This window comes from Drosophila obscura, unplaced genomic scaffold, assembly GCF_018151105.1.
Source record: "Drosophila obscura isolate BZ-5 IFL unplaced genomic scaffold, ASM1815110v1 contig_200, whole genome shotgun sequence".
Taxonomy (NCBI): Eukaryota; Metazoa; Arthropoda; class Insecta; order Diptera; family Drosophilidae; genus Drosophila; species Drosophila obscura.
Window position 1 is genome coordinate 5,106,264 of NW_024542791.1, and position 14,480 is coordinate 5,120,743.

Sequence of the window (14,480 nt, forward strand, 5' to 3'; positions counted from 1 at the left end):
CTCGCTCTGCTGATGCCACGGTCGCTGCCACAATCTCTGCCACAGCCTCTGTTGCAGCAGAATTCTCAGTTGCTGTTGCTGCTGCTGCCGCTGCCACTGCCGCTGCTTCTTCTGCTGCCTCTTCTGCTGCCTCTTCTGCTGCTCAGGTTGTTGTTGTGGAGTGGCTCCGAATGAGCGCGTGGAATGTTGCCATATGCCGCCATATGCATGTACATCTACTCTCCACTTAGATTCTATATAGATGTGGTACGGTGTGTGTTGTTTGCGTACTACGTTTGGTACAGTCGCATGGCAGCAGAGACTGCGACTGTGGCAGCGACAGCGACCGCGACCGCGGCAGCTACAGAGCCAGCAACAGCGACTGCGACTGCGACGCGGACAACAGCAATAATGTCCGTCCAATCTGCTCGGACGAACAGACTTTTGACTGTGCTGTGCGACGGGGTAACCACTTTTTTGTGCCTCGCGATGCTCAGGCTTTTAGTTGTTGTTGTTGTTGTTATTATTGTTGATGTTGCTCTTCTTTGATTGCAACAAAACAGGGTGCCTTTCCAGATTGCCAGCGATTAGGATTGCAGTTTTACATAAATTCTATTATTACCAATCTTTGAACTGATAAAAATTGAAAAATGAAAGGTCTATCTATCTGGGAATTTCCGTACATCGCACATAAACAGAAATCCATTCTTATTATTATTCTCTTATTATATTCCATTATTATAACTCAGATTATAGCCGATGCTTGCAAAACACCCTGTACCCAGCCATATTTAAGTTGAACAAGTGTGCAAGCACATAAACATAGAAATGGAATTAAGTTTGCATAGCAAAAGAAAATAAACTGCTAAAATTATAATAGCACGACGAAGAGCTACTGCGGGGGACTGGGTCTAAAAATTGAAACTAGCGTCAAGCGGGCAACACCACAACAGACTAAATTACACACACTTACCCAACACAGTGGGAACAGAGAGACAGTGGACAGGGGTGACAGGGGGGGGGGGGGGCCAGGCGAGAAGGCTGAAAGAAACAAAAAAGGGGGGAAAAAAGAGTAAAACTGAGTATGTAATTTATAATATCCTTTGTCCTCTGCCGGCTTTTGTACTCGGTGAAAAGTGAAAATGTATCTCTTTGTGTGTGAGTGTGTGAAAGAGCTACAGTGTGTGTGTGTGTTAAATCCACACAGATACAGTCACTTTGGTTCAGATATAGACACAACTGCTTTGGTCCATAACAGAACACAGATATAGCTACAAATTCGTTGCTACACACAAATATAGTTACATATTCTTTAGTTCACAGTCGCAGATACACACTCAGACTCACATAGACAGTAGTGTCCGTCGCATTACTTTTAGCGTGGCTTTTTCGCCGTTTCATCGTTTGTGCCGGGCAAATAGTTAAAACTAAAATAAATTTAGTTTTTGTGAGCGACACAAACAAACACACACCCACACACACACACACACACGTAGTAGAGAGACAGACAAAAGATAGCAGCGACGCCATCTTTGCTCTGCTCTCACGCTGATAAGTATGCTACGCTTGTTTGGATGCTCCTAGCCCTAGCCTTAGCCCCAGTCCCAGCCCCAGACCCTTCTACTTGTACTCATGCTCCAGCATCTATTTCGAATGCTGCTGCACGAAATCTCATTATATTTGTTTTATTTTATTTGGTGCCACGTCTTCGTCGTTTGCAGCAGCTTCTTTGCTTCTTTGCCTCTTTGCTACTTTGCTACTTTTGGTTCTCCTTCGCTTTTGGCTTTTATGTCTATTTCCTATGCTTTTGGGGATGGGGGGAGTGGGGCAGAAAAAAGTACGAGTACTTTTGTGTGCACGTAACTAACTTCTGGCCATCCCCGGTACTTGCAGGTCCTTGGCAGTGTCCCTGGCTCACATTGTCATCTACTTACTTACTACTTAATGCGTGCTTAGTTATTGTTTTAGTGTGGCCTTTTGTCTCAAAATTATTAATAATGGACGTGGCCATACAACCGCCTGCCTTCCGCCATTCCCGCCCGACGCGTCCACGGTTGGGACGGGTTGACTCGAGTTGAGCTGGCTTTTGATGGGTCTGCTTCTGGACTGGCTCCACCTCCACTCAGGGCTTCCACGGTAATAGCATTTAATGCACCTGCACACACACACACTTACAGGGAAGTTGCTTTGTTCCCCGCATTGGCATTGTCTGCCACACGCACACACTTGAGAGGCACCATCATCATCAACATCATCATCATCATCATCATTGTGCTGGTGCTGGTGGTGGCCATCGTTATCATGATTGTAAGCGGCTTTATAAATGCTTCATTTTACGTGTGTTTGTTCATTATTTATTTACCTTTAGTAGCGCTTAATTTTCACTCACTGCCATCGCGCGCTTCTCCTCTGCTCTCCTACCTCTGCCTGCCACAGCACATCTCTTTCTCTCCTTCTGTCCCTGTGCCCATGGTGAGCCTTTAGTTAAATTGACAAATGTAAAGCTAATGATCTAATTTCATATTTATATCCCGGTTATTTCCATTATAATGATGCTGCATTAACCTATTGCATTTTACATTGAAACTTTCAATATTTAATTCCCGTTTTATGCTCTTGAATGTTGAATGATTCCAGGGATTCCAGGGATTCCAGGTTGGGAATTTTTGCGACCTTTTTTTGGGGGGTATTTCAATGTGAATTTAAAAGTTAAGCAACAATGAATGAATTCAACGTCAAAAAACAAAATAAAATTTTTGAAAACAAAAACCTCCAGAAATTATATTTAATATCAACACTTGCGTAAGCTCATATGAAGCAGTCATATAGACCGTGCTTAGAAACGATAGGAATTCGAAGTACTGGCCATGGAGAACCAGTTGGTGGGCGGCAATTACCTGGTGCTTGAACAAATTGGTAGAGGATCCTTTGGCGATATTTATAGTGGCATTTGCATGAAGAATAACACCAAAGTGGCCATCAAGATTGAGTCACACGAACAAGAATTCCCGCAGCTGATGAACGAGGCCAATGTGTACCGCATGTTGAGCGATAGTCCAGGGTTTCCCACATTTCTTTACTACGGCAACCACGGGAAGTCCAAGGCCATGGTGACTGAGCTCTTGGGACCGTCACTGAGGGATCTCCTCCACAAGTGCGGCCATAGATTTTCACTAAAGACCGTCCTAATGCTCGCCGATCAACAGATGGCACGCCTGGAGACTATACACACCCTGGGCTACATCCATCGCGACGTCAAGCCCGAAAACTTCCTGATGGGCCTGGGCGACAAATCCAAAAAGGTGTTTCTGATCGACTTTGGCATGTCACACCGATACAAGAATCCCGATACACAGAAGCATATTAAATTTCGCTCGGTTGGCTCTATATTCGGCACCTTGCGCTATTCATCCCGCAATGCCCAGATGGGCAATGAGCAGTCGCGTCGCGATGATCTTGAATCTCTCATGTACTGCCTGATATACTTTTATCGGGGAACACTGCCATGGATCGGCCTCACCGCCGCCAACGAAAAGCAAAAGACTGAATTGATCATAGAAAAGAAGAAAAGTTTAGATATTGACGATCTGTGCCAGACGTTTCCACCCTTGATCACTCTGCTCATCAAATACGTTCGCAACCTGTTCTTCTGTGAAGATCCCGACTATGTGTATATGCGGCAAATGCTTCGCGTAGCTTTTCGTGATCTGAACTATGTGTACGACTTGAAATTCGATTGGACTCGGCTGGGGGAGGGGTAGGGGTCAGGGAAAGATCAGGAAAAGGACTGCGATCGAGTCCAATCATCTATGGATATAAAATCGTCTGAACAGTCGGGTTCGAATTATTTTACCTTGTCTGATCGGTCCTGTCGTAGCTTTATGACTTGTCGACGCAGAGTTTTATAATGTTATGCAAGATTTTTCTATTTACCTTAAACAAATATAATAAAATTTAATAAAAATTTTAAAGTATGTGTATTATATTTTTAGAAAAACTTAAATAACTTAATCTATAATTTCATAAATAATTGAGTTTAGTGTTCAAATTTCAACAAGTAATTTCTCGACTAATACTCTCTCTCTCCTATCCAACACATAAAACTACTTATAGCCATTTGACATTAGACTTGGACAATTTTGCTGTGTAGAGAGAGATAGCACTAGAGACAAAATGCAACATTATTGTTCGTAGTCGTCTCTTGACACGTCTACTGGCTTTCAGTCGCACAACTGAGGCACTACTTGAGACAAAATTATGTTTTTCACCATACACAGACACCAAGCCAGCGAAATTGTATCCGCAAAGTAAAATTTTCGATCAATTCTGCCGGCAGCGCTGCTCCCAGCTCAAATGTACAGCCAGCTTGACTCATATAGTTCTTTCGCTCTGACTGCAGGCATTTTCCATAAAGCCATCTTTATTTTTCCAGCTAGTCAGTTGGCAAAGTCTTATGTCATAAAGCTATTAATGAAAAAGAAACCTAGCTCATTCATATAGATAGTGACCATAGTAACATCCAACAAATGGATAAAACTTGACAGCCCCAGCCATGTGTTAAACGTCAAAATCAACTTAGTGCAGTTTCGCCTCAACAATAAAGTACAAAATTATTTTTAAACAAAAAGGCCGGAGCTCAGTAGTTTGGACGTCAGTAGCCAGAGCGAGCTGTGGCTACAGCAAAAAAGGAATTCAGACAAAATCGAAACGAAGATCCAGACCCCCAGCAAGCATGGAGGACAACAGTCCCAATGGACGCAGCCGAAAGGCAACACTGCATATGGATAATCAGTTGGTCGGCGGCAAGTACCGGGTGGTCAAGCGCATTGGTTCGGGATCGTTTGGCGATATCTATCTGGGTGTGTGCTTGAAAGACGCTGCCGAGGTGGCCATCAAGGTGGAGAAAAACGAGGCCAAGTATCCACAGCTGGCGTACGAGGCCAAGGTATACCAGAAGTTGGCCCAAAGGCCAGGGTTTCCCACACTCGAGCATTACGGCTGCGAGGAGCACTACAAGGCCATGGTGATCGAGCTGCTGGGTCCCTCGCTGGAGGAGCTCTTTTCTCTGTGCAAGCGTCGCTTCTCAATGAAGACGGTTCTGATGCTCGCCGATCAGCTGCTGACTCGTTTGGAGAGTCTACACAGCATTGGATTCATCCATCGCGACATCAAGCCAGATAACTTCCTAATGGGCGTGGGCAAACAGTGCAACAAGCTGTTCCTCATCGATTTTGGTCTGTCCAAGCGGTATCTGGATGCCGAGTCTCGTCTGCATATTCCCTTTCGCAAGGATCGCAATTTGACGGGCACCGTGCGCTATGCTTCGATCAATGCCCAGAAGGGCATAGAGCAGTCGCGTCGCGATGATCTGGAATCGATGTGCAACTGCCTGATGTACTTCAATCTGGGTAAGCTGCCCTGGCAGGGCATCACCGCCACCAACAAGAAGCAGAAGTACGAGATGATACTGGAGAAGAAGAACAGCACGAAGATCGAGGAGCTATGCAAGGCGTTTCCATCCGAGTTCGCTGTGGTAATGAAGTACATTCGTGGCATGCGCTTTAATGAGGATCCCGACTACACCTATATGCGGCAACTGTTTCGCCTTTTAATGAAGAATCTAAGCTACCAATTCGACAATGTATTCGACTGGTCGCTACTGAAGAAACAGAAGCTGGAGCGCCAACGCGAGCGTGACCAGGAGCGAGCACGTGACATCACCGAAGCACGTCTAGCTATGCAAAAGAAGTGCGAACAGTCGCATCTTAACTCAGTGCTCAAGTGCAGTCACTGTGCCGTCGGCGATATGTCGGCAGCCAGCAAGAGAAAGTAAGACGACGACTACTTTCAAAAAAACACTTTCAAAATTAGTTCATTACAATATTGTCATTTAACACGAATGTTGGAAGAGATTTGAGGCTGGGCAGCTACTTTTGGCTGACAATTGGTGCACACTTGACTCAACTATGTTTCATTATTTTTATATGCCGCATTAAAGCTAATTGCAGCAAGCTTACAAATTATTTTAGGCAATGGTATCCATGTAGCTCCATGGGGAACGAAACACCTCTTAAGGTTTTCTATTAAAATTCAATTCTCCCTTGAGTTTTGCAAAAGAGAGAGAGAGAGAGAGAGAAAGAGTGGAAAGGGAACTTAATAAACTGTCAAATTGTCATGTAAACTGGACAGAGCTGCCAACCGAAAGTTTTCCACCTCGAAAGGAAGTTGGCAAAAGCAGCACAGAGTGCTGGGTTTATTTACGCTACTTATTTATTGAGTAGCGGACAGCAAAGTGGAGTACAGCATTTCCGGAGTTATGAGAAAACAAAATAAATTTTATAGTTGAAACCCAACAAAAGTTCACTCTACACACCGCGAAACCTAGCAAAATATCGTTCTGCCAACCGCAAAGAACATTTTATTAGTTTCTTTTGCGTTGCTTTCATTTTTGTGGCAGCAAAAATAAGTGGAAAAGTTGCATTTTATTTTTTTTTTATATACAGTGTTCTGTTACAAAAGGTTGGCTTAAAGACGACGGGGTCGCGACATGGCACCTGCTGCCAAATTAAATTCCCAAAGGACCATAGAGAATCAGAGAAAAACTACATGGCTATGACAGACTGGAAACTTCAATAATTTATGATGCAACCAGTGGAGGCTACGAGTTGAGGGGAGAAACAACAGCGGAATCATTTTGCCATTTGGAGTAATTTTTCTTTTTTCGCTCTCTCTCTCTCACTGAATCTCTGTGTTGCAGAGGGTAAAACTTTGCCCGGGAAACAGAAAACATAATTAAGTGTTGTCTTGAGTTGGGTGGATAGTTGACATGACAAACAGTTGATGAAGAACAGAAAGAAGTGGAAAGCGCAGAAGATATACGGGAAAAAATTGCAAATTCCATTGGGGAAAATAGTTGAAAATCGCGGCTGGAAGTATACCGTCTGATCTCACTAGAAATGTGGCTAATAAAGCGGCATGACAAGTGCCAAGTGGAAAGCAAAATGCCAGAAAATTGTGAATGGTCCTGCGGCGCTCTCGCCTGGGGCGTCTCGTCTTGGTTCCGACACCTTTCGCGGGCCTTGACAATGACAGCTGGTATGTCAGCGTATGATAAATTGTACAACTGACAGGTGACTTGAATGGTATGGAAATTTCGATGGAAACACCTTCCTCTCGGCTCAGTGCAAACCGGGTGACTCACACAGCAAACACCTGTGTCCTGAATGAGCGAAGTGGGTACAGTCCCCCCCCCCATTCAGTAATGTAATTGCACATTGCGTTGTGTGAATGCTAAGGGAAGTGTTTATTTAATTTGCCGAGTGAATGGTGTCTACGTGTGTGCCATTTGCTTATGCAAAGTTTGTTCAATTTGATGTGACAATTTCCAGTATTTTCCTTTACCCCCTCAAATGGAAAATAGTTAGCCATGACTAAAATAGGTGAATGGATGGGTGCAGAATACAAATGGAAATGGACTCAAATGTAAACTTTCGAATTGAGTGTGAAATGTGAGGAGAATGCAATGACACTAAAGCAGCAGACAAAAATGTAATTTAAGCTTTTCCATGCCCCTCCAAAAGGATAGTTGCATTGAAGCGGGATATAGCTACATATATAGAGAACGTGAGAATCGAATAATTAACAAAAGTATCTAAGCTGATGCATTGGAAATATGGGAATCATATGGAAAAGTGACTATATATAAATAATTATAATAATTTGAGAGACGAAATCGCGCCGCTAAAATATTCTGTCAAGTGGATGGAAAATGGACCTGAAAAATATGAAAAATTCGTGGAACAGCTCATTTTATTAGAAGAGTTCATAATAGACTGAATAAATATGACGACCACAACCACATAGATAGTTTGTTTTTGCGAAATGTTTTCCATTTCGCTAATCGATATGCATACAGATTTTTCAATAAATATAAAACTAGTCCATTCCCACAGGGGAAATAAGAATAAACAAAGCTCTTTTAAATTGATGATCTAGTGCCTGACCCAAACGCCATCGAGAAATGCTTTTAAAATAAGCAAAAATCCATTTTAATGCATATCTGGATTATATTCGCAGCGACCATCCATTAGGCATCAGTTCATCTGCTATCGTACCATTGTTGTGCCGTTCAACCCACTTAATTCCCTCGAAAGTGTTGAGCTGAAAAATTGCAAAACTAATCTATTCGACAACTTGCGGTTGAATCTACCTTCCTCGAACCGCAACCGAGTCTGTTCAGCGTTCAGGGTAGACCATTAACATCAACAGTGAACTAGTTGTAGCCGAAGTGGGGGTAGAAAAAGTTGTTGTGCAAGCTCTACTTTTGCCAGCGTTTATTTTTCAACCTGAAAAACGTGAAACCCAATGAGATAATACAAAACCAAATGCACCACAGAGTCGGGTACCAGCAGCTCTTAACTTTCAGCGGCAGTCCCAAAGTTTTCACTCAAATAATTGCTTCTACCTTGCACTAATAGATGGGGATTTCCACAGGCAGCAAGCCAGTGCAAACTCCCTTTTATCTGGCCCCCCTCCCCCAAAAAAGCAGCACAATAATCCTTTTGCCAGGATAAGTCGCAAGGCAACCAAAAAAACCTGAGAAGTTGTGTGAATGCTGTTAGTCTTTTTGTTTGGCTTCCACAATGGTGGCTGCTCGTCTGCTTTGTTCCATTTTCGGTTTCACATGCATTCTGAATTATTTATCAAGTGCTTTTTCCGAGAAGCAGAAAGTAATTATGTGTAATGTGGCGTATGCGCAATGTTCAATGCCATTTTTCCCAGAAGACATGGCAAAGACATGAAAATTAATTAGTTTACCAACAGCAGCGATGGCCTTTGTCCTGGTCTCTCTCCGCTTTTGTGTGCGTTTGCGAAGCGTTCCTGGAATCGATTTTCGAACACAGGTGCACGGGCAACTTAAGCAGATTTCACTGTCTGTTGGTCGAAAAGTGTACGAAACGAAAATGAAAAGCCCATCAAAGTGGTTGTAAAGCAGAAAGGGGATGCCGAAAATAAATGCGTCATGCTGTCTAAACAAAAGGCACTGCAAAGTATGGGATAGACACACAGGAATCGAATGTCATTAGAAGGCGATGGAAAGGGCTTCGAGCCGAGAGCCGAGACCAGATCACAGATCTGACTGACAGACTCACTGACTAACACGATGGGGGGGCTCGAAGCATCATGTTGAGAGCTCATTAAAACGAATACGAATTTAATGGTACTTAAAGCGGAAATTGCCTGGCAAGTTTCCGCCATGGTAAGCACACAAGCAGCACCAACAGCAACAGCAACAGCAATAGCAACAGCATCACTCATAGACACTCAGATTGAGTGAGAGTAAGTGGGAGAAAGGTGGAGAATACAAGAGAGAACTAACTGGAGAAGCCAAGCAGCCACCACCCAAGTTAAGCCAGTAGCCAACTTAGATCGAAGTGCCCTGGACTAAAGCACAGGCACAACAAAGCTTTTACGAGCTGAAAAACTATTAGTGGCAGCAACAGCAAAAACTAGACCCACAATAGAGGCAACACTCTGGCAGCGAATCCAGACAACAAACACACCCACCTTGAACAGGAGAACTAGGACCCTGCTCACCTATGAGTGGGCGGCTTTCCGTTGTTTTTTTTTTGTTGTTTCTTCTTTATTCTGTCAGGGTTTTCCTTTTTCTATGCAACGCTTTTTGCGTGCTAAATGAAGCCATCGTACACACGAACAAAGCCGATGAATGCAGAGAATATGCACAACGAAAACAACAAAAAAAAAAACAAATATCCAAAGAGAAGCCTAAGTAAACAGATATTTATGATGAAGTTAGGATGCCCTTAAAAGCCTGAAATTGATACAAAAGTCAATAGGTTTTTGAATTTGATTAAAAAACAGTAGTACTCAACTCCATCATTGAACTCTTCACTTCTCCTTTACACATGTATCGAAGCTGCCTTGAAGTATGCTTTTTGGGTTACTTCAAGATGTTAGGGGCGAGAATTGGTTACGCAGTCTAACAAGAATATTCAGTAAAAAACAAAAGATAGAAAAGTAGTGTAATATATCGCTGACGAACCCAACTTGCATATCTTTTTTTTTATTTTATGGCATCAGTTTCTGCTGGGACTTTTTAGTTGGCTTATACTTAAAAATATATTTTTTTTCCTTACCATAATGCAAACTCAACTAAATGTTTACCTTACCCAAAAGAGTATACCGATAACAATATAAAAAGGCAAATTTTCCAACAATGCTGACCATGCGAAGCGGCAACAGTGTGAAAAACGGCGACGCCATTTTGAGACGCACAAAGTATGGTTTAATTGAATGTTTGTTAGCGTGCCACACAGCATCCTCATCGGTGTTGCAGTAACGTCTGGCCCGATGCCCCCCTCGCTCTCTCTCTACCGCTCTGCACACGAAAAACATATGTACTGGGCATATGCATGCTACAAAATGTTTGAACATTCGCCGTATACGGTCGTACTCGTACTCGTATGCATGTCAGCGACGCCCCTAATGGCTATACCATTCCATGTACTTTTGAGTTTTCAATATCTGCTTTTTGCCAGCTGAATTGCCGAAAGAGTAGGCGGCACAGAACGTAAAGGGAAAACACATGAGAACCAGCAAATGGAGACCATGTCCCTTCGAGCTTTGGCTTTCATCTGCCAGCCATTTCGATTGGTTCAGTGTGCCTTTAGGCTCTCGGATTCTCAGTATTAATATCTTGTTGCTTGCGCAAAGGATATGGATGGTCGAAATTCATATTCAACTGTCTGCTGGTCAGTTTTCTGTCAAAAATCATACATATGTACATATGTATGGAACGATGCTTCCAGAATGAGAAGTTTAAATTGCAATTCAACTGATGAGAGGACAGATATTTGGCCATGCCCTTTACACTCCACGATTATGGGGTATCAAACATATACTGTCTTATTTTACCCATTTTTTGCCCATTACAGCTTAGGTTACCTGTCTCGAATGGAACCCAAGCATAAAGAATTTTCTGCATCAGTCAGCTAAAAAGTTTCATCGATATGTGAGACGGGACGGGAAGGGACGGTACGGGACGGGACGCTTTTGTTTGGAGCTGTAACATTTTGCTTGTCTAGGCAGCTTTGACTGCCAAATCAACGATATGAAATTTTCCATTTGCCATGAATTCTGTGCAGATTTATGTGAAAGGCAGGAGAGAGAGTGAGTGAGAGAGAGTGAGAGAGAGCCCTGATAACGTTTACCATCCATCATCTGGCAGCAGAACACATTTATTATTCATAACGAGTTAGAGAGAGAAAAAAGGGCTCTTGACTATTTACAATTTATAATTCTTATGAGCTACTGTTCCCACGACTCATCCATATATCCCGCAACACAAAATGGAACCAAACCTCTCTCCCCAGGACCCAGCTACCACCCAAAGGACGAACCATTCACATGGCAACCGCCAGAACATACACAACCGACTTTCAAGTGCACTTAGTTGCCAAAAAGTTAATAAAAATAAGTGCCTCTTGGCCATTGCCGAGGGCCCTGGTGAAGATGAAGTCCCAGACTCGGACCGGACCTGGACGTGGACGGAACCCAGGGTCGGGGGTCATATGAAGTGCCCGACTGACTTGGACTTTTGCTAGTTACTGGCACGGACCGGCATTAGTAATTTAGATTGCTGGCGAATAACTTTTGCCAGCTGCAAACCGTTACTGTCCATGCCCGTGCTCAGTGTGCCCAGTGTACGTTCTCCCCGAGGCGCCAGCATTTGTTAACTTAAAGCACAAGACACAAAAATACCACAAGCTACAGAAATTGTACTAACAATTTCGGAAGCCCTCGAAGGCAGTCGGGCGGAAATTTTTCATGCTACGCAGGATGTTGGCCAGCCATTGACAATAATTGTTGTTGTTCGGTAACAACAATTTACCCAAAAAGAATAAAAATAATGTTGAAACTAGCCAAATGTCGGCGAAAATCTCGTTAAAGTATGCAAATAAATAGGAGTTTCTGAATTGCCTTCTTGGGTCGCATTTTCGGTCAACTTCCGTTTGGGGAAAATGTTTTAAGATTTTATAGTTGAGCCGAAAGTGTACAACTTTTTTGCAGTATAAAAAATTTTTTCAAAACAGTAGAATAGAAACCAAAACTGGGCTTATGAAAATGTTCAAAATATGTAAAAAAAAGTAATGGAGAACCGCAATGGTTAATGAGATAATTTCGAAATACAAATTTCCAGGCTTAAGGTTTAAAAAAAACTCATATAATAAAATGATTCTTTTTATACCCGTACTCAAAAAAGAGTTAAGGGGTATATAGAGTGGGGCCCACCGCCCCATAGCGACCCAGCCGGGCCAGCCGCCGCGCCGCCCCCCCCGCCGCCCAACCCGACCGGGGACCAGCCCGAACCCGCCCCCCCCCCCCCCCCACCAGCAGCGCCGACGAAACACCACGGAACCCCCAACCACAACAGATCGGATCATAATTATAGCCAGAATAAAAAAAATAATTTTCAGTTGCTTCCCCTCCCCCTCCCGCCCACACAACTCATTTTCCTTTTCCCCCCCCCCCCCCCCCTTTTTTCGGTGGGGGGCCCCCCCCGGAATGAGAATCTAATGGACTGTACAAACACATGTTAGATGTAGAATAGACATTGTGATGAGATAGATAACAAATGTAGCAAAAAAATGTAAAATGTAAAATTTTTTTTTTAATTCTAAAATTCTAAAAAATCATGCTCAAAATGTATGTATATACTGACTGAGGGGTAAACCAAAATGTCAATTATGTTGAAAATAGAATCATACCAAAATTCAAAAAAAAAAAAAAACCAAAATGTCAATTATTTAGCATCCAAATTTAATGTAACAATTAAAGAAGCTAATTACGCTGCCTTTATGGAGCAATCTTAACACACATATGAAATGTTCCGGGTACAGAGCTAAATTTATGTGTGCCCAGAGACGTGGGGGCAGGGGGCACGGCATCCAAGAATTTAATTTACTTAGGGAAAATGTGGCAACTGCAGAAGAGAAGAGTGCACAAGTCAGCAGCTAAGACCCGGTAATCACATTTCTAATTAAGTGCGAATTTCTAGCACACGCAGCACCCTCAGCCTTCGTCCTGGAAAATTGTGTTGTCGCCTAGTTTATTTCTCTTTTTTCTTCCTACATTTTTTTTGTCCTTCGCAAGCTGAATTTAATTAAATTTCCACACTTCAAAGCGCTGGCAATGTGTAAAATGTCCTCAAACCCTGTTTCACCCCAAACCAAAACCGAAAACCCAAACGAAAACGAGAAAAGCCAACTTGAAAAATAAATAGAAAAGACGATAGATGGGGGTGGTGTTAGGTGGGGTGTTAGACAGAGGAAAAAAATGGTTATAATAAAAAGGAAATCTTAATTTTTCGTCCTTCGTTATTTGCGCTTCAAGTTGGTTTCCTTCAGGTTACAAAATTTTGCAGTGAGTCTGCCTCATTTTTTGCTTTTCTCCCCAATTTTCTTTTCCTTTTGCCACGGATTCCGTTTGCTCCTTTTCCCTAGATTCTTTTTTTCCCCCATTCCCTTGATTCATTTTGTTCCTAGGTTCTCCGTTCTCTCTTTGTCTTTTGCTTTGTTGGTTTGCTTCAGCTTCCAGTACTAATTAATTTCGATTCATTGAGCACTTTTACAAGAAATTGCACACCCACTCAATGTGGGAGTGTATCTGGGTGCCACAATGTATCTACTAGTACGTGCCACATTCCCTTTCCACACCGCCATTCGTATTCGCATTCCGTTTTCGATTGACATTGCCATTGCATTACTTTTCACCGGGAGCACGGCAACCTTACTTCTTCTCCGTTTGGCCATTTTCCCTCTCTGGCTTTTCCATCGTCATCGCCTTTTCCTTTGCCAGAGTTTTCACTTGCAGCACCAGCAGCAGCAGCAGAGGCAGCAGCAGCAGAAGAAGCACCAGCATTATCAAAGGCGGTCTCTGAATGCCTCAACAAATGAGCGTTTCAAATTGTTGCCAACAAATTTGCTGCCATTGAAGAAATTGCTTTCTACTTCTGTGCGAAAAAGTAAGGGTCCAAATGTTAGACAGAGCGAGACGAGAAAAGCTCCCTAACAATGGTTCTCTGCACTTCTTTCCCCTCCCCCCCTGCTTTGTGTAGGTGTGTCTTCTTTTATATTTCCTACATTTTCCCTGTTGGCCTTATCGATGTGTCAATTAAATGGTTTTAATGTAATACATGTGCTAGAGCTGGCATTAAGCTCGAGTATACATATCCCCAGCCTGTCAAGGGTCTCACGAGCTTAGCTCAACGGACTGAGACACTTGCTATCGCTCTCTGACATTTCAAATGGGAAAAATGGAAAATAATACCAAGAAATTGGCAGGACTAAGCCGCATAAATCAATTAAAGATAGCTGCAGGAACCTGGGGCTGGTTTACGTGTTTCAAATACTAACTGAGACATTTCGTTAGGTAATAATATAATATGCTCATTAAAAGTGATCAATACACATCAAGAACAC

General features: G+C 42.9%; 2 protein-coding genes across 2 annotated transcripts; both read left to right on the forward strand.

The window, feature by feature from the left end:
• The first annotated feature begins 2,702 nt into the window (after positions 1-2,702).
• Positions 2,703-3,931, forward strand: LOC111079449 (casein kinase I-like). The gene has a single exon (XM_022374623.2). The coding sequence runs from the start codon at positions 2,847-2,849 to the stop codon at positions 3,738-3,740; it is 894 nt and encodes a 297-aa protein (XP_022230315.2). The 5' UTR covers positions 2,703-2,846; the 3' UTR covers positions 3,741-3,931.
• A 597-nt stretch (positions 3,932-4,528) lies between these two features.
• LOC111079444 (casein kinase I) lies at positions 4,529-5,995 on the forward strand. Its single transcript, XM_022374617.2, has one exon. It carries the CDS (start codon positions 4,712-4,714, stop codon positions 5,810-5,812), a length of 1,101 nt encoding a protein of 366 aa, XP_022230309.2. The 5' UTR covers positions 4,529-4,711; the 3' UTR covers positions 5,813-5,995.
• The last annotated feature ends 8,485 nt before the right edge of the window (positions 5,996-14,480 follow it).

Coding starts and splice junctions, on each gene's coding strand:
- LOC111079449 (XM_022374623.2), top strand. CDS start 2,847: ATGGAGAACCAGTTGGTGGGCGGCAATTACCTGGTGCTTGAACAAATT.
- LOC111079444 (XM_022374617.2), top strand. CDS start 4,712: ATGGAGGACAACAGTCCCAATGGACGCAGCCGAAAGGCAACACTGCAT.